The sequence below is a fragment of the Gadus macrocephalus genome, chromosome 16, assembly GCF_031168955.1.
Source record: "Gadus macrocephalus chromosome 16, ASM3116895v1".
In the NCBI taxonomy this organism is placed as follows: Eukaryota; Metazoa; Chordata; class Actinopteri; order Gadiformes; family Gadidae; genus Gadus; species Gadus macrocephalus.
The window spans coordinates 18,339,603-18,363,707 of record NC_082397.1 but is presented as its reverse complement, the minus strand read 5'-3'; the positions used below and the strand labels follow the sequence as shown (position 1 = coordinate 18,363,707).

The window sequence follows — 24,105 nt, the reverse complement described above, 5'->3', positions numbered from 1 at the left end:
CCTTTGCAGGGGGTCCATTTCGGTACAGATGGTATCAAATATCAGCCCAGACTCGCCAAGGCACATGCCTATGCCTATCGGCTCCGAACGGCAGGCTTCTGCCCTAATGGGCCCCTATGAGGTTCCCCCACTTTGTTATTGGATAAGAAGTGAGAGCAGCATGATTAACCACCATTCAGGGGGGCACATGATTGACAGAAGCAAGATTCAAGCAACTGACTCGGGTGTTGTCCAGCCCGGCCAGTATGCACACAATGAAATAAAACACCTACTGCTAGTGAGTGAGTGAGTGGTACTGCACCTGGGGTATGTAGTTCCTTCGCTCCTGGCAGACAGCGTGGAACCACGCCAGGCAGAAGAGAGACTGGGCCCGCGACAGGACGCCACCTTTAATATGCAAGTTCAGCCCCATTCACATCATTAGTCTCAGCCGAGGCAGACAAACGAGACTTGCCATCATCATTATCAAAGGAGTTTTCTTCAAACATCACCAAAGCTATCCTTATTCCCCATCATTATCAACACAACGTTTAGCAATTTTGTCACAGGAGACAATTTTGCCAAAAGCGTCTTACAAGTGAGGATGAGAACAATCAAAACATACAATTAAAAATTGGAGCTACGACAAAGATATCAAGTTGTAATAATAACCGTTTCAATTATTTTTTCAAAGCAATCAAAGCAGATTATTTTTCACAGTTAAATCCGATTTCAACTGAAACATTCATTACAAACAAAGAGATTGAAACGAGATGATGGGAGTCAGGCGAGAATAAGAAAGGGAAGACGAATAGTGAAGACAGCAGGGCAGAGAGCAGGAGAGAAGAGGAGGGAGAAGGGGAGAGGTGATAAACTGTAGAAGAGAGGAAGGTGCAAGGATGAATAGAAGTGAACGCAATAAGGATGAATACAACAGAAGAGGTGTGAACCGTGAGCGTGGTTAAGAGAAGGTAATGAAATAGAGAAGCGAGATAATAGCAAAGAAGAGACTTTTATAGGAGAGAGGAGCGGATGACCTTTACTGATCTGCTCCGGACTCCAGGACTCGTAGGTCCTGGTCAGGTTCTTCTTCAGCCCGGGTGGGGACTGCACACACGCACACGCACCCACACCCACACCCACACACACACACACACACACACACACACACACACACAAAATAAGGATTGATAAGTGATTTGACAACAAAATTGACAGGCCAAAGGGAACAGATGGAGAGAGTTGTTGTTCATTAGAGAGATGAAGAAAGGCACAAAGATATAATAACAATAGGATACACTAATAAACTTAACACAGACAGAAAAAAGGATGAACTTTAACTGTGGTGGCTCTGCGATTTCTTCGGCCACTTTATACATATATATTAAAAAAAATTGTAAATGCACTTTTTTTTTTATTTATACATATTTAGTTCAAGTGCAAATTTTAGTTAGCATATTTTGGTGTTTTTCAAATTTTCTATCTTTAAATGATGCTGTACTATCAATTGTAACTGAAATAGTCTAGCACATTCATGTTTTAGTTAATTAGTTACCTACTGAATATGAAAAAAGATTGGTGGTTATTTAAATTGGTAGACAGTCCACTTTTACAGTCAATTAAAAGAGCATGCTTTGTTAGTAAACTAGGTTCAGCAAAGATTGTGTCTCTCAGTCCCGACATATTGATACTTCCACGGCATCACACGTACAGAAGAGGACAGTACAAATGCATGGGTATGCAAAAAAGCTGCTGTGTCTCAAGTAGTTGATGTGTTAGTATACTGATCTGGTAGTATACTGAAACATCAATGTTTAAACAAGCTTAATTCTATGAATTTTTTGAGACTTCACCCCTTGTCCAGCTTAAACTGACAACCCTCAGATAAGGAGACTGATATGCGTCCTACTTTCCCACTTAGGCTCCACATAGAGGATATTAGTTAAGTGAAAATAATGTCAAGGCCTAAAGGCTAATGTATACTGTCATCTTGAAGATGAACTCGGAACATCATTCTTTATTCTCGCTTCCTGCACTCCAAATGCTGGCATTTATCAAATGCTTGAAAAAAAGTCGAAACTATTTGCCCTAGCTTCTAAGCATAGAAATTAAGTGGCAAGCAGAGAATTGCCTTACGGAAAAATATAAACAAAATTCTTCATATTCATATTTTTATATATACTCTAGATATATTTTCTTTTTGATAACATTTGGTTGAATGTTGTTTCTTTGATGAACTGTGTGGCTGCAAACATCCCCTCTATTTGCATTCAGCAAACAGAACGGACATCTTTCAAGCCCCTTCCCTCTTTGCCTATCCGAGGCCTTGATACAGGCTTTCCCACCATCCTTCTTCCTAAATCGAATGATGCACATTGCTATGCATACTCAATGGTGTCACGTCAGGCGGGGATGGGCTGTTTCAGGTACACAGGCCCCTATATAAAAGAGAAGTTTATATCTGACTGCCTGTTGTTCAGACGGGCACTGGAATAGCAAGCTTCACTCCACTTGATGAGCGGCTGGAACCCATCTGAGCACGGACATCCTAAACACACACTGGTGTTTAAACGAAGGTAAACCACTTAAAAGTCGTGCCCTGTGTGAGTCTCAAGCTCGCAACCTTCAGATGAGGAGATTGACGGGCTGTCTACTGCGCCGACAGCGCTCCGGCGAAGGTAACCGTTTGCATCTCCCATGTGGACAGGTTGTTGTTTACAGGCGAATGGTCAAGGTAATTGAATTTGATCTGATGATTAAAACATGAATAAATGTGCATTGTGCATAGCTTTAGAAAGTCGGAACCACATTACAAGGATGATGGGATCTGCATTCTAAGAACCTAAAGACGCTTTAGGTGTTGGTGTGAAGAAATGATGGTCTCGATTTGGCTCGGAATACATTCAATGTGTGTTAGATATGTGGAGAGAGAGAGGGACAGAGGAGAGAGAGAGAGAGACACTGGTTTGTAACTATTATACCATTGCATCTCACAAGGACCCACCACTGTAGCCTCAAGGACAGAAAGAACAGGACTAGGTTTGCCGATAGTGATTGTGTGCGTGTACGCTTGTTTGAGTGTGTGCGTGTACGCTTGTTTGAGTGTGTGTGTGTGTGTGTGTGTGTGTGTGTGTGTGTGTGTGTGTGTGTGTGTGTGTGTGTGTGTGTGTGAGAGCATGATTAAGTGAATCCTTATTTTAAATTGCTCAAATAATAATGTTTTTTCATACATACATATTAGGTTGATTCATTGCTGAACATTATTCATATTATTTGCATCCTTGGGTTTGCATGTATTTGCACAAATTATAATTAGGTGTCAAAGCAGATACAACACTCATTAAAAATGACCCTGATTCAATGATCATCAATACATCTATTGTTATATGAATGTGGGTTTTTGTCTATCTGTGTCTATCTGTGTGTGTGTGTGTGTGTGTGTGTGTGTGTGTGTGTGTGTGTGTGTGTGTGTGTGTGTGTGTGTGTGTGTGTTTGTATTAGGGTCATCATTTATATGATTTTGAATGTTTATGTAGGCCTGCACTATACTGATGGATGCTCTTGTGTGCATGAAAAGAATGATGAGTGTGTGTGTGTGTGTGTGTGTTCGTGTGTGTGTGTGTGTGTGTGTGTGTGTGTGTTCGTGTTCGTGTTCGTGTGTGTGTGTGTGTGTGTGTGTGTGTGTGTGCTTGAGAGGGTTAGGCTTAGCTTGCAGCATGCTTGGCTAGTGAAGCAGCTAACCCCAGAGCATAACTCCCTTAGGAAACACAGACATAGCACACTTCAATAACACGCTAGAGGCTATATGCTTTAGCATGTCTGTCAGGCCCAGAAATAACTACTGAATCACACAGAAGACACAAGAAGATGCATGATAAACACACATGGAACTGTATGTGTTTTAATGTGCGGATGCACACACGCACAGGTCCCATGAGTTGATGAATAATAGAATCTGGAGCAGATGCAGGCATACGCTTTAAAACAGCGCTGCCATTGCATTTGTTGAGATGTGTATAATAACGTGTGTGTGTGTGTGTCACATCAGTGTGTCGGTGGCTGTGAGTGCGTACCTCGTATGTGATTTTCAGGCTGGACTGCAGGAGTATGAGGGGGAATCTGGGGTGCACCTCGGAGGTCAGCCACAGACGGAAGCTTTCTTTGGGCTGCAGTGCGTTCAGCTCCTTAGAGAGTAGAGGGTGAGCATTTGCATGGGGATGAGTCAAGAAAAACACACAAACACTTTATTTTAACAGTGTAACGTGTGTTCAATTACAGAGGGACCAGGTACTTAAGATAACATAATCTCTCTCCCTCTTTTACTCTCACTTTGTAAAAGCAGGGAACGTGAACTCCAAGTGTCAGGGTTAAAAATAACATGCCAGCGCTCCAGGCCTTTGTGCCGTCTGATTGGCTGCTCATTGAAACGCTGCTACGCAAATCAACCTACGTCGACTCACGGCTCGCAGACAAATAAGACACTGACACAAACATATGCACACACACACACACACATAGACATACACACCCCTGCACATGCACGTACACGTGTGCGCACACACACACACACACACACACACACACACACACACACACACACACACACACACACACACACACACACACACACACACACACACACACACACAGAGGGTGGAAGAAAAGCGGCATGATCAATGTGTTTCTGCATCAGTTGGAGCCTAACGCGGCCTCGTGGAGGAGCACCGGATCAGAGGGAATGTGAGGAGACAGGAATGGACAGAGCGCTAATGTAATGGTGCGGTGTGTGTGTGTGTGTGTGGACGCGTCTGTCAGGCGCACACAGGCCCCTCCGTGTACACGAGCACGGCAGACGTCAGGCCTGATCACCTCCCCCTCCAACCGCACAGCGGGAGGGAGGGAGGGAGGGGGCGACACAGAAAGAAAGATGGGGGAAAATGTGAGCGGGAGAGAGAAAGAGCGATAAGAGACAGCACAGAGATAGAGAGAGAGCAAGAGAACGAGAGAACAAGAGCAAGAGTGCAACAGAGAGAGATGGAGAGATATAGAGAGGGTACACCGAGAGAGAGAAAGAGATGTATTAAGTGCAAAATAGGGCGATGGAGCAAGAGAAAGAGAGTGATAGCGAGTGCAAGAGTAAACAGAGAAAGAGCTCTCCGTTCCACCGCCGATTTCTCTCGACCACCTTGAAAACAGAGTGGTTTTATCCATGTCTCCCTATCCCCCAATCGTGTTATCTTTCCGAGGCCCGTGTGTCGCATCATGCACCTAAGCACAACTTGCCCGTCCATAACCCAGACATTAGAGCCGGTTCCTGCTGCCTTGTGTTACAGTGCAATGGTGTGTGTGGGGGAACGTATCCTGCACCCCCAACAACACAAACATGTGTATCTCCCATGGAGACAGACTGACCCTGGCAGGGTCAGCGGCCCAATGCAGGTTGGTTAGATATAGGGTTACAGAGGTCTACAAAACAATCACACCCCTGGGAACTGTGGAGCGTCATCAACTTATCCTTACTGCATTTCGTTGTATATGGTGTACTTGATGTGAGCTAAAGAAGCAGCACATATTATTCATATATATATATGCCAGCTATGCAAGGAATAAACAACGACAGCCTGTTAGAAATAATGTCACAACCAACATCGTATTTTCCGACAGGACTTTGAGCCTGGGGTCCTTCACTCTGCTCATGTAACAGTCACAAACAATGACTAGAAATGTTACGTTCTTCTATGGTGTTATCTTTTTTTCTTATCAAATTTATCCGCAAAATCAAATAAACCTTCCATGGCGCTTCCATGGCGCAGATCGTTTCTACGATGTCATGGAAACATCTGGTCGGAAGTTGTATTTGACAATCGCTGTTACGGTTGGACTAGTAGCACAGTGATGTGGAGCCGTTAAAAGGCAGAGGTGTGCTGTTATTGAAGAAGAATGCACAACTGTATTTGAGTACATCCATACATTTTAATTAACCCCCTTATATTAAGGGTTTCCCAATTGGCCATGGATGCATGATAAGCCACTCGGGATTATATCTTATATAATGTGAATCTTCTTCAAGCTTAAAGCTAGGATAGGCAATTTAGATTGCCCAGCCGGAGAATTTTGGAAGCATCCAACTGAAAAAGTGCCGCTCCGGCCTTATGGCCGCGGCCGCCCTCCCAAGGCACGGCCACAACACATGAATAGCTAGCTGGCTTTAGCTACAGGTCTGCCTGGCCTTATAAAGACTCCAGTCATGCACAATGAGAGCACCGGCAGAGTCTGCGGGCAGAGTGAACAACAGCAGGCAGGTAGGTAGGCCATCCAATTGTTGCATTCAGGCTGAATGCAATGATTGGATTGGATAATTACAGGCCGCCTTTGTTTTGTCTGAGCATTTAATTAATTGATTGCTGTCGGGATGTGAAGACGAGACAAAAGAAGTACCTCAAATAAATTGCAGACACTAATTGCAATGTATTAGCAGCCACGAAGGAACGCATCTAAACACACTCATCTGTTGTTTGAATGGGCATGAACCGTTTAAAAACACGTCCCGATTGTGAGGCTTGAACTCACAACTTACAGGAGAATGACGTGCTGCCCTTGTGCCGATGAGACTCTAACACTGTATCTGGATGCAATGAGTGGACTGTGCCTTGAGAAACATAAAGCCACTTAATGGCAAATTCAATTAAATTTGCCTTTCGCAAAAAGGCAATGGCATCTTATGTGTAAAGTCTAATTTTGCTTGACGATTTGTAATAATCTACTAAACATGGGAAGAAATTGCAACAAAACATGTCGAAGGGCCGTGAGGGTTCCTGGGGTGCGGCGCTGGTGCAACTCTATCGTCATCTGCTCCTGGCTGGGCTGTCTACAAGGAGGAGACCTGTCAGCGGACCAGCACAGGCATCCTTACAACACATGGCCGGAGAAACAGGAGGCGCAGGGAGGAGGAGGGGAGGAGAGGAGGTGGAAAGAGGAGGTGGCACCGAGGAGGTGGTGGAGAGGAGGCGGGGAGCAGAGACACAGAAGAGGAGGTGGAGGAGAGATGAGGCGGGACGGGGAGGTGGAGCAGCAGCAGATTAAATCAAGTGCAGGGAAGACTAGCTTTGTCCCCTAGCTTCATCCCTGGATGACTCTCCACCTGTCCGCTACGCCTCACCGCATGCACCTCACCCCTCGCTCTCCCACTACCACTCCCCCTTCTTTCTCCTTCTATTTCTTTATTTCCACCATTCTCTACCCTCTACCCCCCCCCCCCCCTTCTTGCGTCACTTTCTCATTTCAAGCTTGGCTGCAGAGACCCTAGCCTCATCACGTCCCCCAACGTCTGTACACTGGAGTGGTAGAGGCTGGGTCGAGAGACACTCAGTGTGTGCATGGGGAGCGAGCGAGCGAGCGAGCGAGAGAGAGAGAGAGAGAGAGAGAGAGAGAGAGAGAGAGTGAAGGAACAGTAAGTTGAGTACGATTAAAGCAAATTAAATGAAATACATAAATGGAATGGTATTGAGGGAAAATGTAGATTCAGTGGAAAATAAATTAAAACACGGACTGAGGAGAGGCACAATCAATGAAAGTCAAAGAAGGGGAGTTGGAGGAACCAAGGGAGGAGAGGAGTGCAGTTAGGGTTTAATTTACACTAGGACACACACACATACACACACAGTCCAATCACAGCCAACACCTGTGCCTCCCAGTGAGATATGGCCTGCTACAGTGTCACAGCACTTAACACTGCCCAAGGAAAAGCTTGCATATACAGCACACACACACATACACACACAGACGCACACACACACACACACACACACACACCCACACACACGTGTAAGTGTAAGAAGGAGTGGCCATGAGGTGATTTTAAGATGAAACGTGTAAAGCCAGCATGTCTAACAGGTCAGCACCCTTTCTTGTTTCTGTGTCTGAGCATGTTTACGCTTGTGAGTAAGTGTATGTATGTCGGACATAACTTATACGATTGTTATTTGGAAAAATACATGACATGGAATCAAATCAAAACAAGGATTGGGACAATGGTAAGTCGCAAAAAACACAGCAAACAACAACAAAGTCTTAATGGGGAGGGGACGGATTACTTATTATTCATTTTATGCCGAAAAGCAGTACAAGTTAAAAATTCAGAGTGTGTATTAAACTTGCAGAATGCTTTCATCAAGTCATTATTGTTGTTCTTGCATTGGAGAGAGAGAGAATGAGAGAGAGGGACAAGAGAGAGGCGAGAGAGAGACAAGAGAGAATCAGAAAGAAAGAGAAAGATTTAGTATTTAGTTGCCATTTCCTACTTTCTCCAGCTGTGGTAGCCATGCGGTGACTAGGTGAAGGTTTTTAAGACAAAGCCAGTCTCCGTTTCGAGAAGACTCTCTGAGCGCAGCCAACGCCACATCCGCCTGGCCCTGGCCCATTGAAATCTGCACAGAGAAGGAGAAACAGAGAGAGAGATAGAGTGAGAGGGAGAGAGACAGGTAGACACACCAATAAATAGACAGAGAGAGGGAGGGAGAGATCAGGAGCGTTAGAGCGAGACAGAGAGAGAGAACAAGAAAGAGAGAGATAGAAAGAGACAATTATTGGCAGAGCGTAAGGATGTGGCCGTCAACATCGCAGACGTTGGAAGATGCATTTTTATTGTACTCACAATAATATATGAAGGAATCCATCAACGGAGGTTTGCAAAACCGCGTATTGATGAGCAAATCGAAAGCGAATGACTCGTAACAAACTCAGCCTCAGAGTCCAAAATAAAGGAACAATGGTGCAGGATCATCACTCATCCGTTCAATGGAATAGACTTAGAAACGCTTTCTCCATGATGGTTCTGAAGTTGAACATACTGGACTGTAATCATTTAGATATACAGAATGACTGAGGTCTATTCTACTGGGAGGGCGTAGCATCTCAGGGCCATGCCTGTCCCCACCTCTCATCTCAGCAGCTGAGCATCACGACTGAGCGTGACTCATAACGAGCTTGAACCCACCCACTAGCAGGTTGACTTTTTCCATCACTTTCTCGTGGGCGGTCATCTCCATATTTTAATTTGAAAAAGCATCGAACGGCACGAGCTGTATTCCTGTCGTTTCACGCGGAGCTGTGCTCAGGCGAGGAATCATTTTCTTATTCTCTCCCCCTCGAAACGGTGTACGACAGCCGCATGTATCGCTGAGTGGGGAGCGGCTGGCTCTGCTTAAGTAGTATGGGGTCATGACCCTGTGGGGGGCTGACTGGCATCTGCTGACTCAGATTTTTTTTCAAAGTAAAAGTTCTAAACAAACCCATAAGTATCTAAAGCGGGGGATAAAGTGAGTACGTTTTTATACAAAGTGAATGCGCATAATTCAGATACCAATAGTTAAGGAGCAGGTAGGGTCTCTCAAAGGTTGGTGTCCGTCTGGGAATCGACCACCTTAACCACTGGTAAACTTTGCTACCCAACTGTACTGTCTTGCAGTAATTCTACAGCTTAATATATATGAATTATTCAGCCATATATATATATATAAAATGCTGCTGGTACACCGCAAGAGAACAACGAATTTGTCCTCTTGCCCTTAGTGGATGGTAAACATTAATCTGCCAAACTATTACCTAGTAAATGTTTGTATTAGTTAAATCAGCTTCACAACGTCACGACACGCGTTGATCCGTGTTCCACGAGGTTTCCTGATGATCGCAAAATGAAAACCTCGCTTTTCTCCCTTTTGCCACCATCAACTTAACAAATCTATTTTGGTTCTTTCATTCAAAACAACCGAGGGACGGCGCCCGGCCCCCCCCACACCTCGTGGAAGTTCTCCCGCCCGACAGAGTCCGCTGCAAGCTCGCTGAGCTCCTGGGAGGGGTCTGCGCCGGGGGAGATGATGATCAGCACGGGCTCCCACGCCAGCGTCTCACAGTGCAGGCGCCTCAGGTTGAGCGGCGGCGGCGACAGCTCCTTCATCCCTGTGTAAGAGGGAGAGGAGGAGGACGAACAGGAAGGGGAGACAGGCAGGTAGACGGTGAGACGGGAGGAAGCTGATGGTGATGAGGTCATTGCAGGATTCCACACTAGCTTTACACCTTAAGATTCGCGCTTGAGGCATGGGCACGCACGCATGCGCGCGCACACGCACACACACACACACACACACACAATAATGCCGACATAATGTTCAGTGTAAATGTTTGCTGCTTTTCATAGCCAAGTGAACTGGGGGAGAAATTAAAAGAGAGGGAGATCTTGTAACATCAATAACACAGTTCACTTTTAGCAAGAGGGGGAGGTATCGGGGAGGGGGGAAGAGGGGAAGAAGCAAACGGGTGAAGGAGAAGGTGAGAACATTGGGCTCTGTTCAAACCGTTCGACCAAGGGCAAAGGAGGACAATGGAGAGGAATCAGGATGGAGATGAAGTGAAAGATGGAGGGGGGGGGGGGGTGTTTACTATAGTGGGAATGGATGCAAGTAGAAGTGAATGGAGGATGCAGAGGGGGATGGGGAGGATATGTGATGAGCGGATGGAGAGGGAGGGAGAGAGACGGCGGGAGAGATGGGAGGGATTAAGAAGGTGATGTACTGTGCATACTGAGTGTTAAGTATGCAGCAGAGCTCCCCACATAGAGCACAGGAATACCCTGTCAGCCCCCTGCCATTTAGAGACCAGCCTAACACTCTCCTGGAGTGTGTGCGTGCGTGTGTGTGTGCGCGCGTGCGTGCGTGCGTGCGTGCGTGTGTGTGTGTGTACACGTATGCGTGCGGAATTCTGTGTGTCTGGTGCATTTCTCAGTGGCCATTATGCTTGGATCTTGCAGTAATATATTGGATCATAGATCCATTGAGAAAGACACAAATGTGCCCCCACACACACAGACCTGTGCTAGCTTTGCCAGGAGTAGTGCTCATGCACAAATCATTCTGGAACCGTTTGAGTGCACACACCATTATTATTTTCCCCACAAACAAAATAAAAGGTAAACTGCAGACACGTCACACACACACCAACTGCTGGGCTAGACATACATACATCCACGCACAAACGTGTCTGCAAGGACACAAACAAACATGCAAGCACACATGGACAGAACACAAGGTTTTGGGAGAGAACATCCCAGAGAGACATTTGGCTCCATCACCATGGTAACACTGAGAGACCAGCCGTCCAGTCATCCTGCGTCATGGCTTCTAGTGTCCGACTGCGAAGACGGTGTGTTAATGTTATACTGCATGCGCGCACGCACGCACGCACGCACACGCACGCACACACACACACACACACACCCTTGATGTGTACATGTTATCAGTGTTCAGGCTGCCAGCTACCATTCTAGCTCTGTGATTAGTTGAACTTGGCATTTTATTGCTCAGAGAGATTGAGAGAGAGAGAGAACGAGAGTGCGAAAGAGGTGTCGCTATTTAATTATACGGCATGGCTGTATTCCCCCGGCACGCTAACATGTAAATGATGATGATGGACTGAATGGACTGAATGCACTGAATGTGAGAGGCCGTGTGAGAGAGAGAGGAAGGGAGAGAAAGAACTGGAAGGCAGAGCAAGAGGGAATGAGTGAGTGAATTAGAAGGTTGTCCATCTGAATGTGAAGGAAAACATTTTTCATTACAGAGGAAAAAAAAACTGTTTGCAGGCACAAACACAAAAAGTGTGTGTGTGTGTGTGTGTGTGTGTGTGTGTGTGTGTGTGTGTGTGTGTGTGTGTGTGTGTGTGTGTGTGTGTGTGTGTGTGTGTGTGTGTGTGTGTGTGTGTGCGTGCAACTGGACAAGGGGAATGGGTAAGCATAGCCTGAAGCGGATTACAAGACATGTCTATTAGCATACTGACTTACTGCCCAACACACACATAGACACACACACACACACACACACACACAAGACACACACACACACACACACACACAAGACACACACACACACACACACACACACACACAAGTCCTTTCATTTCCTTCCAAATACATCTCCTTCCTTTGTCGCTTCCCCATATATCCAAATCCTCATTCCCACTCACAAACTCCCAAACCAACACACGCATAACGCTACACTGTTATGATTTCACACAGACATGCAAAGAGCGCCCAGAGTGCTAAGACTGTGCTGTCATGGTAGACGAGCCAGTGTTATTATGAGCAGTGTAGAGCAGCTGTTCAACAGATGAGACTGGTTGCTCAAGTCATGACCACTTATTTTATCAGTGGGAACACGTTGGAAATGATCAGAGCCCAGGAGCTCAGATATGCACCAAACTTCTCAGTGTCTCTCCGTCTCTCTCTCTCTTTTTAGAGCATCTTATAGAGTTCCTCATACACGCGCAACTAAAGTCGCGTGAAAGAAACTTGCACAAATCACTAACGCAACGGATTATGACACCGCGACCAGGCGACAAATGTGGCGTTTGGCGTGAGCGCACAGTTACGCACAGAGGAAGTATTACATTTTTTACATTCCAATTATTTAGCTGACGCATTTGCCCAAAGTGACTTGCAAATGTGCATTCAACAAAAGTGGGAGAATCATTTCAGGACATAAAATGTATCAAATTAGCAAACCGCTTTAAGTGCTACAATAAAGAAACGAGAGATCGAGAATATTATTATTGTTGTGGTCCCTTTTCATCGGCCCAGATGCAGTCTGAGCAGATGGGTTTCCAGCCCGCGGCGGAAGATGGGTAGGGTTTCAGCCCACCCGATGTCAGTGGGATGCCCGTTCCACCATTGTTGAGCCAGGACAGCGAACAATCGACAATCTGTTGAGCGATAGCTGTGGTTCCCACATAGTGATGAACTAGCAAGCCATCATGCAGGTTTAGAGTGTAGTGGACAGGCTGGGGTGCATGATTTGACACTGTCCTTGTGGTAGAGCTAATCGGAGGCTCGTTGGTGCAGTAAGAGTACAATATTCACAATCAGAGGGTTGGGAGTTTTAGTCTCACATGGGGAACATGTACGCATTGTGTGCGTTTGCATGTAGATGCTTTTCAAATAAGTGGAATAAATCTGAAAAATAAACCGCTCTTGGTAGCCATGGGATAGGATCCACTTATCGTTAAATAAGTCTGCATGCTAAGACATTGGGCCCTATTTTAACAATCTGAAATGGAAGTGAGAAGCGAAAAACTGAAGTAGCTTTGTGGGCGGGTCTCTGGCGCTGTTGCTATTATAGCGGCGGATAAATGACTCTTGCGCCCGACGCAAGCCTAAAATGGGTTGGTCTGAAGTAGCTTAATTACTCGTAGGTTTGTTTTGGGCGTAACATGCAATAAAACAATGAGCGTGCCATCTCCCCTTCTACAACTTAATAAAAACGGAGTCGTCATGTACATTTTGGCAAAGAGAACATATATGTGGTCAGAACAGACATGTGGTCGATAGGGTTTACATGTGGTCCATAGTGTTTAAATGTGGGCGATAGTGTTTAAATGTGGTCGATAGGGTTTACGTGTGGTCCATAGTGTTTAAATGTGGGTGATAGTGTTTAAATGTGGGCGATAGTGTTTACATGTGGTCGATAGGGTTTACATGTGGTCCATAGTGTTTAAATATGGTCGATAGTGTTTAAATGTGGTCGATAGTGTTTACATGTGGTCAATATTGTTTAAATGTGATCGATAGTGTTTAAATATGGTCGATAGTGTTTAAATGTTCTATTCCCTCACTCTCCACCTCATCCCTAACTCTCCACCTCAAGCTGGTGTGTAGTGAGCGTTCTGGCACCGATTGGCTGCCGTGCATCACCCAAGTGGGTGCTACATATTGGTGGTGGTTAGTGAGGTCCCCCCTTCACTTTAGGCATCTTTGAGTGTTATTAATTATTATTATTCTTCATGTTTAACCTCTGTTTTCCTTTTATTCCTAGTCTGTTTTACATAGTTTTGAATGATGACTATATGCTCTGTAAGGTGACCTTGGGTGTCTTGAAAGGCGCCTCTAAATTAAATGTATTATTATTATTATATGTTATGCGGTCCTGAGGCCGCAACTGTGGGTCTATTTAATGATATGCGGCAATACATTAACAAACATCGTTTCTTACCCGTATTGTATCGATTATCGTTATCAACTTGTGTTCATAATATGCATGTATCCTCCCGTTAATACACATTGCCATGGACTGTATGTGCTACGTGGTAAGTTTGTGTGTGTTTAAGACAGACACATACGTGCGCCAAGCATCACCCGCATTCATTCATTCTTTTAAACACTCACTCGCGGTAAAACTATGTTTTCTCACAATCAAATACCCATCAATCCTAAAAAGTTATGGGCTTGTACACAATGTCTGTGTCAAGAAAATATATGTTTGCTGTACGGTGTTTGCAGATGCGTTGATTTAAAAGTACAACATATTACCGCTGTATCAGCTGTTCTTTCCCAAATAATTGAACCAACGTTATAATTTACCCTAAAACGATATTTTGGAATGCTGTGATATAGCCTACTTTGCTCGAGTTTATAATTGTTGTTATTATTATTTTACCGCATGGCATAGCCTACTACAGTGTTCATTCATGCAGCCCCTATGGAAAAATTTTTTTTACACAATCAACATCATCATCATAATATTTCAATTAGGCAAATCGTTGACATGTTTGTGCTGTGCATAGACTACTGGTGTGTAAGCTTATGTTGCAGTTCCGACCTGCCATGGTTCGTCAAAATAGCAACACCAACTGCGCTATCCGCTAGTGCACTTAGACCAGGTATTTTTCGGTCAGTTGCGCAACTGTTTTATCGATCTTTAAGATAGCGCCATGTATCATTTGCGCCGGAACACGCCCCTACTTTTCACCGACAGGCCTCTCAGGGCGCAAGTTTAGTGGCGCGAGTTTGCTGCGGGGGAAAATCTGCTTTGCGCTGGGTGCAGACTAGCAACGATACATGCATCGTGTACAAAGTCAATTGCGCTGGGTGCAAAATAGGGCCAATTGACTTTGATTGGGTACTGACCTTTTAAAATAATAATGGCAGAGATGATTACTGGCCTAATGGAAGATGTGATGGATCAACTCCAGAATTACCTCTTTTATACAACACATTCCTAACTGTCGTGTTTCTTGTGGTCAATTGTGTTTTTTTAAGTTAGCTAATGCTAATATTGTCAACAGATGATAATAACAATCTTCTGATGGTGAACATGTTGTCGCAATACAGCACAAGGCTTGGAAACATTTCCCTGTGGTGGAGCGAACCATTATGGTGGAACAACCAGCGCTTTGTCATCAAGAACAATTGAATCCCACCGACTGGGAGAATAGGCATTTCCTTTTGAGATGCACGAGCTGCACAGGCCACATCGTCTTCTCTGCAATAATCATAGGGCCATCTCGCCGGGGTCACAGGCAGAGCTAATTGATGAATTATTGGGGGCCGAAGAACGTGTTAAAAGGTCCCGACACACATGAAAGGTGAATTAACCCAGATAATGACTAAAGGTTCTGTAATGAGAAATCATTGCTCCGAAAGCGGCTCAATTACAAGGCCAATACAAGGTTCCCCGGGAGTTGTGCAACCTCCAGAATACTTCAAACGATGTACAACTTGGATGCATAACATAAGCATTGTATGTTTGATGTGTGTGAACACAGTTGGTAAACAAGTGTAGCATGGTCCATTCTTGGTTAATGTAATTAGGTAAATGCTGCTGAGCTACAGTTATTTTAAGGCTTTATTCCTAGATGAATGCTGCTAGGCACGGGGTTCATCCAAGTGGAGGCGCTTTGGTCCACACAATGGAGGTGTCATCATCCGACCACGTCACAAGGGTCCGCACGGACTCCTATGCAGCCGTCTGCGTGCAGACCAAAATGTGTGGCCGCAGAAACAGTGATACCGTACCTTGACTAAATGTTTGCTTGTTATGAAAACTGTTTGTGAGTCACCCAACCTTTAATCATGGGTGGGAGGCTGTTTCCAGAAGAAGCACACAATGAGATAGGAAATCCATATGTTGTTAATTATTGTAGCTGATTTCTTCAGGTTGTGTTATCTAACCACTCTATGTGTTTACTTGTGTTATCTAGCACCCGTTTCCTGTTAACCCTTTTGTCTGGGGTGAACCGGTCACAAGGAGGCAGTGACACATCAGCTTGACGAGAACGCAGTTGTCCTTTGGTTAAACCTTCCCCTCCTTTGATGTAAGGACAATAGCCTTCTGGGGAGGAGGTGAAACGGTATTAAAGGGCTCTTTTAAACTGTGTTTGGGGCTCCCTCTGCTAGAGAGGAGACTGGTGTGCATTAAATAGGTACATTTACTTCAACTATTGTGTGCTTTTTTGCATGTTTCTAACATGCACTATGTTTCTAACTTAAAACCGAAAAATGTTCACACGGTCACACTAACTACACAAACATGAAATATGAAAGCAAGTTCACATTGTCACCTAAATTTGACAACTTGTGATTGAACAACATCAATAACTAACCCAAACACTAACCCTCACACTTTACAAGTTACAACCAAAAATAAACTCTTACCTTTATTGGGAACATACTGATACTAATACTATACTATCATATATACTACTATGTATATTCCTAATACTGTATCATATGAATACTTATTCTACTATTTATCAAACAATGCCTCCTTATCTTTGCTAATAGGTAACAATTGGTGATATGAGCCGTTTCTCTGTGGCTACGGTTATCTCCAATGAAACTAGTTAATGAAAGGAGAGTGTTCTCAGCTCTCCCTAATTTCATGCCTTCAACGAAACTTAGAGCTGGGAGTAACTGTAGCAAACTCTTTGCCTGAATGTTGTAGATACTCACCTGTTAAGCAATGTCATGATGTCTCAGAGGAATATCAAGCTCGGATGACTTTGTTATGTACATGCTAATCTAGCGAACAGTATCAGTTTGTCGTTATGTTGATAAATTAGCCCGGTTCCGTCTGACTACTTTTGCACGTCTTTTTGATGCATGCTATTTGCAAACTTCTATGAAGTTAATTAGGACAATTATTTATCAGAATCGTTTCCGTGAAAGGAAGTCTTGTGATTAGTTCAAACTACTAATTTGGGTCAATTAAATAAATAAATAGAAAAGCAGAACATTGAACTTAAAACATTTCACTTGAAATAAAAATATGTATACTTAACAGCAATGTAAATGCTAATGTTGATACACTTTAACATTGGGTTGAAACAAGTCTTTCTGTATACCTTGCAAATGTTTCATACACACTGGGATGGGAATGAGGCCACTAAATTATCATGACATCATGCCAATCAAACTACTAATGATTGACTCTACTGTGAGCGGATTTCAGTGAAGGACTCCTCTGTGATATGGTGTTATTGTTAGTCATCTACCCTATTGACCATAAATCAGACCTAATATCACTGCTCATGTTTTAACAAAAATGGCTTCAGTTGGTATATTTTTAAGACTTTCGGTAGCAAAAGAGAGGGAGGGGTGGCGAGAGGGAGAGGGGGAGAGCGAGAGAGCTTGTGCAATACAACAAAAGCAAAAGAGCAATAATAATAATAATATATATACATATTAAAAAAAATCCTTCTCAGTGTTGATTTCATTAATCAAACTAATGAGACAAAAAAAAGATGGCAGGGGGTAAGGCAGAAGAAAAAAAACATGACATCATTCTCCAGAAGCAAGAACCGTGTGCACAAATTGTTTATAATTCGTGTCTTCTGTCTGTACAGATGAATCTGATGAAAATAAATGAAGAAACACACGCTACACTATACTGCTACTATCCAATACCACTAGTGTTATAATTTGATCTACTTACAAATCAAGAAAATCAATATCTAATTTGCATTGAACATAATTGTGTTTCATTCCTGCTCTGTTGCCTAGGGTGATGCTAGTTCATCCCAATGTAGAGGGAGATAGACTCCTATAATCTTTGAATTTCTTGCTGAACTCAAGAAGGCACAATGATCAGTAAATGTTATAAGTGAACGGAATGCAATTACAAATAAGATGTTAAGATCAAGTCAGCACTCTAAGAGATTCAGAATTTCAGTTGCACATTTTTTGTACAACTCACATTTATGTGTTATTCCATATGCACATATTGTGTGTGTGCGTGTGTGTGGGTGTGAATGCTTGAGTATATGGAGTGATGTGTTTTCATGTGACGCCTGATGTGCGTCGGCTTCGAGTTAGACAGGGCTGGGAGTGGCAGAGCAACTCTCAGTACTTCTGAGGAACGTCTGGCCTTCAGCTATTGTTCATACGGCCATGAATATTCATATGGTGGGAACACTGACATCCAAGGTTGACAGACACAGCACAGTGCTTTGAAGAGCACACATGCTGGAGTGTGATTTGTGTGAGCGTGAGTGTGTTTGTTGCAGTCCTGTGTATGAGCCATAACATTGACAATGAGCTATAACAATAACAAAGCACGTCGTTGCAGTGTGTAGTCAGTGTGTACTACTTGTGGCACACACACACACACACACACACACACACACACACACACACACACACACACACACACACACACACACACACACACACGCACACACACACACACGCACACGAAAAAAGAAAAACAATTGAGTCCTTTCTCTTACAGCCAACCACATTTCTTGAATAGGAAGCAAGTACAAATTGGGAGAATTCTCAGCAACTTGTCAGCCTGGCTGTCAGTGTCAACACAACGGTTGATCAGTGGTGTGTAGGGTAAATAAGAAGTCTATTCCTCTGAATTATAGTTTAAAGTAAAACATAAAGCTTTCACCACTTACACTTCCATGTGTAAATGGCACCAACGATACGCACACACACACATTTGAATGTGGTTTATGGGGAACTAGGCTACCAAAGTGAAGTTGTTGGTAGTAGGTAGTTCTATTTACATCAGCAATGTATTTTCCTGCATTTATGGCCTGTGCCATTCAATCAAAGTACACACAATGCCCATTTGCCTGCCATAATGTTTGATTGGTGTAGAAATTTCACATATGCCCACATTTAGCAAAACAATCTCCTTGGTTGAGGCCATGAGACCTCAGAGAGTCCCTGCATGCTAGGCCCCATGAGACACCCACTTTTAAGTTATGGGCGAGCATGACCGATGATGTAGAGAGAAGAGAAAGTCATAGACAGGGAGAAAGTGGACGTGCTGGAGACAGGAAGGACACAGACAAGCAGACAAACTCTGGAGGACAAACTATAAGCATCCGCTGTGCTTCCTGCTTTTCCTCAGAAAATACTGATTAAGACAGTAGGTAGAATAATCGGTCACATCCGATACTTTGGAACAGTACATTGACAAATATTGCCAAAGAAAACCATTATCTGCAAAGAAAGATGATAAACCACAGTTGTTTTCCTGTGGGATACGCCCCTAATTTGGCCAGCAAAAATGTGAGAGGCAAGAAGAGGATGATCAGAAAAATGTTATCATACCACACACACCACCTTTACACATACTTCTGTGGCTGAAGGAGAGGAATAAATCAGAGCTTTGCCAGAGGAAAACAGAAGTTAACGAATATGTGACTTTGTGAAAACGAATAAATTAGTTATTTGTCAATTTTAGCAGGCACTATTATCCAATGTACGTGCATATATAAAAATAATATTAAAAATAAAACATAATTAACATTAATACTATGATCACTGGCTGCAAAAAGAGAGAGAGAGACTTTGATTTTGAATGGACTAGAGACTGGATTTATGAATAGCTGCAAACATGTAGGTGTAAAACAGTCTGTGTTTGTGTAACATGCCAGAGAAAGACACATTTGGATGTAATATATAAGCACCATAGAGGGAATAGCAAAGCCAAATTCATTAAGCTGTTCCACAATTAACGTAATTGATCATAGAAAACATATTTTTCTATTCAAGAACTAACAACTTAAATGCCAAGACACAACTTAAATGCCAAGACACCACTGCGTCTTAGTATTTAAATATTTTTATTTATTATTTAGTAATAGTTTTAACATTTACATTTTAAACATTGCTTAAAATGTTTCCTAACCTGAAAGCTCAATTGTTTGGAAAACAACTTGATGCATTAAACTAAATACGCTATCTAATATGCAACACACACTCACACCTCTCTCAAGCACACGCACACACACACACACACACACACAAACAAGATAGCAACTTATTAGTTTTACCTGACACCAATTAGTGGATTTACAGAGTGTTTTGTCACAAGCCAACATGCCATTAGAAGGATTATCTGGTCTGAATGGATGGGCTCATTAGGCCCACATACACACACCCACAATCAGTTATTTTGTGTGTGTGTGTGTGTGTGTGTGTGTGTGTGTGTGTGTGTGTGTGTGTGTGTGTGTGTGTGTGTGTGTGTGTGTGTGTGTGTGTGTGTGTGTGCCTGTCAAATGTGTAAAAAAAGGAAACAAAATGACAGAAACAACGCCTCAGTGTTTATGTACAAAGATGGCTGTGTATGCAAAGATAACTTTGTGATACAGAATGTGTATGGCTGTGGTATTCACAGTAGACAGCCTGAGGCAGATACAAGGCATGGAAGGACTTCTATGAAAGAATATTAGGAACGACAATAGGATCGTTTTTGCGTATATACTATACCTTGTTTGTTTTTACACTCTGCTAAAAACATGGGCGAAAGGTCACCCTAGCAGTGGTTTACCTTATGAAATAAATGCACAGGTTCATCCAAAATGAGTAAAATAAGAGACAATTAATATTCGGTGTAATGTGAATATATTTTAATTAGTTTCAAATTTCTCAACTACACCTATATTATTTTTTGCAATTTTATGCTTATTATAGACTGAGAGAGATGAAGGTTAGGGAGATAGAGGGGAGGACATGTAGCAAATGAGCACGGGCAGGAATCAAACCCGGGTCACCTCGTTATAGAGCCTATATGGTACACGCTTAAGTGATTTTTTAAAACCTTTTAAACCTTAACTGTTGAAAAAACGCTACCAGGAAAGGGTGTCGCAAAACAACAAAGTAAATGCAAGGAGAGAGTGACTATTATCACGAGGAGTGGTAAAGGGAGAGACAAAGAGAGAGAAAGGTTTAAAGCACATTGACGGAGAGTCAATCTGCTCCCACACCATGGGGTTAATCAACAGATCATGGCGCCCGCTTTCCCTCTCCCCTTTAACCCACCGGGCTGATGAAGAGAAATCACCACACTCAACCATCTCCAGCACGTGCACAGTGTTTGTCAAGGTGTGTGTGTGTGTGTGTGTTTGCGCGCAGACGCGCGTGCGTGCATGCGTGTGTGTGTCTGTAAGGAGTGTATATTAATCCTTGCAGTGAGACTCCGTTCAGGAATCAGCTCACTGCATTCAAACACTAACCCTGGCCATTTCACTGTGTGTCTTTGCACTTGGGGACTTCATAAACACATATATCTACACAAATGCTGTTTGGGGAAGACGATAGATCAGATGTATTAAGGAGCAGAGGGGAGGATGCCTACCCAGGGCTTGTGAGGCGAAAGAAGCCATGGAACTCTGCAGTCTGTCTGGTCTGATGGCCTGGACCAGCAACACCTGGAGAGGATGCGTTATAATTATTCAGACTGGAGCCACCATCGCATCAGTCAAACTGAATGTGAAACGTCTATGAACTTGATGATACAGTGCTGAGAAATGGCAGTCCAAGGACACAACCGAGTTTATCATAACAAATAATGTGTCACAGAGTACATCCATTTAGGTGTCAACATTCACATCAATAATTAAAACCCCTGCAGGGCTAACACCTGCCGGGGGGGCTGATTAACAGCTGACCTGCTGGAAGGGAGTAATCTTCCTGGCGACTGGGGGCGGGACTTCCTGTTCACAGTGGGAGCTGCGGGAGAAGGGGAGCCAGAACTCTCCGTCACTCAGACTCAGGGACTGGTAGAGGGATGAGAAGGTAGCCTGGGAGGGGGGGGGGGGGGGGGGGGAGAGTGAGGCACCGGACCGAGGAGAAGAGGGAAAGTAAGGAACGTGATTGGTTGAAAAGGTGTGACTTCACAACCTGTTGGACACTGACAAGGTCCCCACCGTAGAACGTGAAATGAACCACATCGTGGGCCTTTTTTTTTTACTTGATAGTGTAGGCGAATGTGTGATGTTCACAATTTTGCTATAACTATCCCCTACACTATTCTAACATCGTAATATACATCCAGAAGTGGTAAATATCTTATAGTGGTCAAAATAGTGTGTTTATTCATTAATGCAACATATTTACAAAGGAATAAAGATGGGGAAAACAGGGCATTGATGGGGGAACATTTCAAGCATTTCTAACAGACCGCTGATGTTGAATAGCGTCAATTAAATCAGTTCCATTACCAGTGGGGCCCGTGGTAATATAGCCACTACATGCCATTGTTTGTCCTTTGCGTAAGAGATGATAATAAATATCTACAACTCAATTTATTCTGAAACGCATTGGATTTCAGTCAACGTTTTTTGATTTTGCACAAAAGGCCATTCCTAATGATGACAATGCAAATGGTCGATCCATGATAGATGTTTCCTCCAGGCCGGATGAAAGAACATTATGGGTCAGAAGAAAACCTAATATATTTTCTAATTGTGTCTGTTGCTTCTACCCTCATGTATAAACATTGCATTCATTAGCTAGAGCATGAACATTAAATGGGTCAATGAACGGTTAGGATTCTGTGGGTATTCAGAATGCAGACTAGATTATTTTTCTTATCACTTTTATTTTATTCAAACTAGTTCCCAGACTGAGAACGAACTGGTTCAGACTGGTGGATGAAAGGTGATTTTGACCATTCGATGCATACAAGTTTAATTTCTGTGTGATTGAGTGGGCGAGCAAGTAAGTACCTTGAAAATGGACAGAGCTCCGTGTCTCTCCTGGTCGATCCACGAGGGAAACTCCTGCATACAGAACGAAGAGTAAGTCAATGAGACTCAACAACCAATCATAGTTGTGGTGCTAAAAGTCCCACAACATACAAATGGCAAAATAAACACAAACACACACACACACACACATACACACACACACACACACACACACACACACACACCTCTCTCTTGAACACTTCTCCAACTATGAATCCGGTTAGGACGTCCCATTCCTGCAAGAGAACAGTTCAATGTTAAAAAAGAGATCAAATTTTATGGCCCAGTCGTTAAAATGTCAGTGTGCCACGGTACTCACATTCTCTTGGAACAGCTCTGGGTGCATGCCCTTGACAAAATGCATGGCGAACATCAACTGGTCAGACTGAAAGAGACAGAGACAGAGAGAAAGACAGAGACAAACACAGAGAGAGAGACAAAGACAGAGGCAGAGAGACAGAGACAAACACAGAGAGAGAGAGAGACAGAGAGACAGACACAGAGAGAAAGAGAGGCAGAGAAAAAGAGAAAATACAAATTGGTATGAATATAATGTTGCAGACATTAACCAATGAGGGTGAGGGAATAAAGCGATATCTCGGCCTGGTTTTACATCTCTTCTTCAGACAGTGATGTTTCCAGGTGTGGCATTAAACGGTTTCCTACAGCTTCCGGATGCGCCTGATCCAGCTCTAGATTATTAAGCACAGATCATGGAATGCTTGGAACCCCTCGGCACCGGGGGAACAGCATGGGAACCCACCGGCCTCCTGCAGCCAACGGTAGCGGGCTTCAATAAGAAAGAGTCCTATAATTGTACCCTCAAACCCCCCCCCCCCCAAACCCCCTCCCCCTGCACACCAATCCAATCTCACTGGGGGGAGGGGTGGCAGGGGAGATAAGGCAGAAGAAGCCAATCAACTCGCTTATCTCTCTGCCACCTACAGAGCCAGCGAGAGAAAGCAAGACTAATGACTCAGAAGGGAGAAGAAGAAGAATACAGGGGGGGGGGGGGGGGGGGGGGGGTAAAGAAATACAGTGACGAAGGCTTTGTTGAAATGACTGGGGAGGAAGTGGAAGACAGGAGACAAACTGGACTCTTGCACAGTATTCTGTAACCGTTCCTCTCGATGACTGCCGTGCCTGGGTCCATTCACGTAGAGGGGAACAACAATGAAGCAGAGCAGAAATGCACATACCCTCAAACACGCACGCACGCACACACACACACAAACACGTGCACACACACACACACACACACACAAACACGTGCACACACACACACACACACACACACACAGACACGCACGCACACAC

General features: G+C 43.8%; 1 protein-coding gene across 3 annotated transcripts in view; it reads right to left on the bottom strand.

The window, feature by feature from the left end:
* Positions 1 to 24,105, bottom strand: part of dync2h1 (dynein cytoplasmic 2 heavy chain 1) — a 126,475-nt gene that overhangs the window by 27,765 nt on the left and 74,605 nt on the right. For all 3 annotated transcript variants that reach the window (XM_060075382.1, XM_060075384.1, XM_060075383.1), the window contains 10 exons: positions 23,108 to 23,173; positions 22,974 to 23,024; positions 22,768 to 22,821; positions 21,709 to 21,840; positions 21,396 to 21,468; positions 9,776 to 9,936; positions 8,280 to 8,405; positions 4,053 to 4,163; positions 1,017 to 1,086; positions 302 to 387 (listed from right to left, as the gene is read on the bottom strand). In XM_060075382.1, the coding sequence (XP_059931365.1) occupies positions 302 to 387; positions 1,017 to 1,086; positions 4,053 to 4,163; positions 8,280 to 8,405; positions 9,776 to 9,936; positions 21,396 to 21,468; positions 21,709 to 21,840; positions 22,768 to 22,821; positions 22,974 to 23,024; positions 23,108 to 23,173 (930 nt within the window). The remainder of the gene's footprint in view (positions 1 to 301; positions 388 to 1,016; positions 1,087 to 4,052; positions 4,164 to 8,279; positions 8,406 to 9,775; positions 9,937 to 21,395; positions 21,469 to 21,708; positions 21,841 to 22,767; positions 22,822 to 22,973; positions 23,025 to 23,107; positions 23,174 to 24,105) is intronic.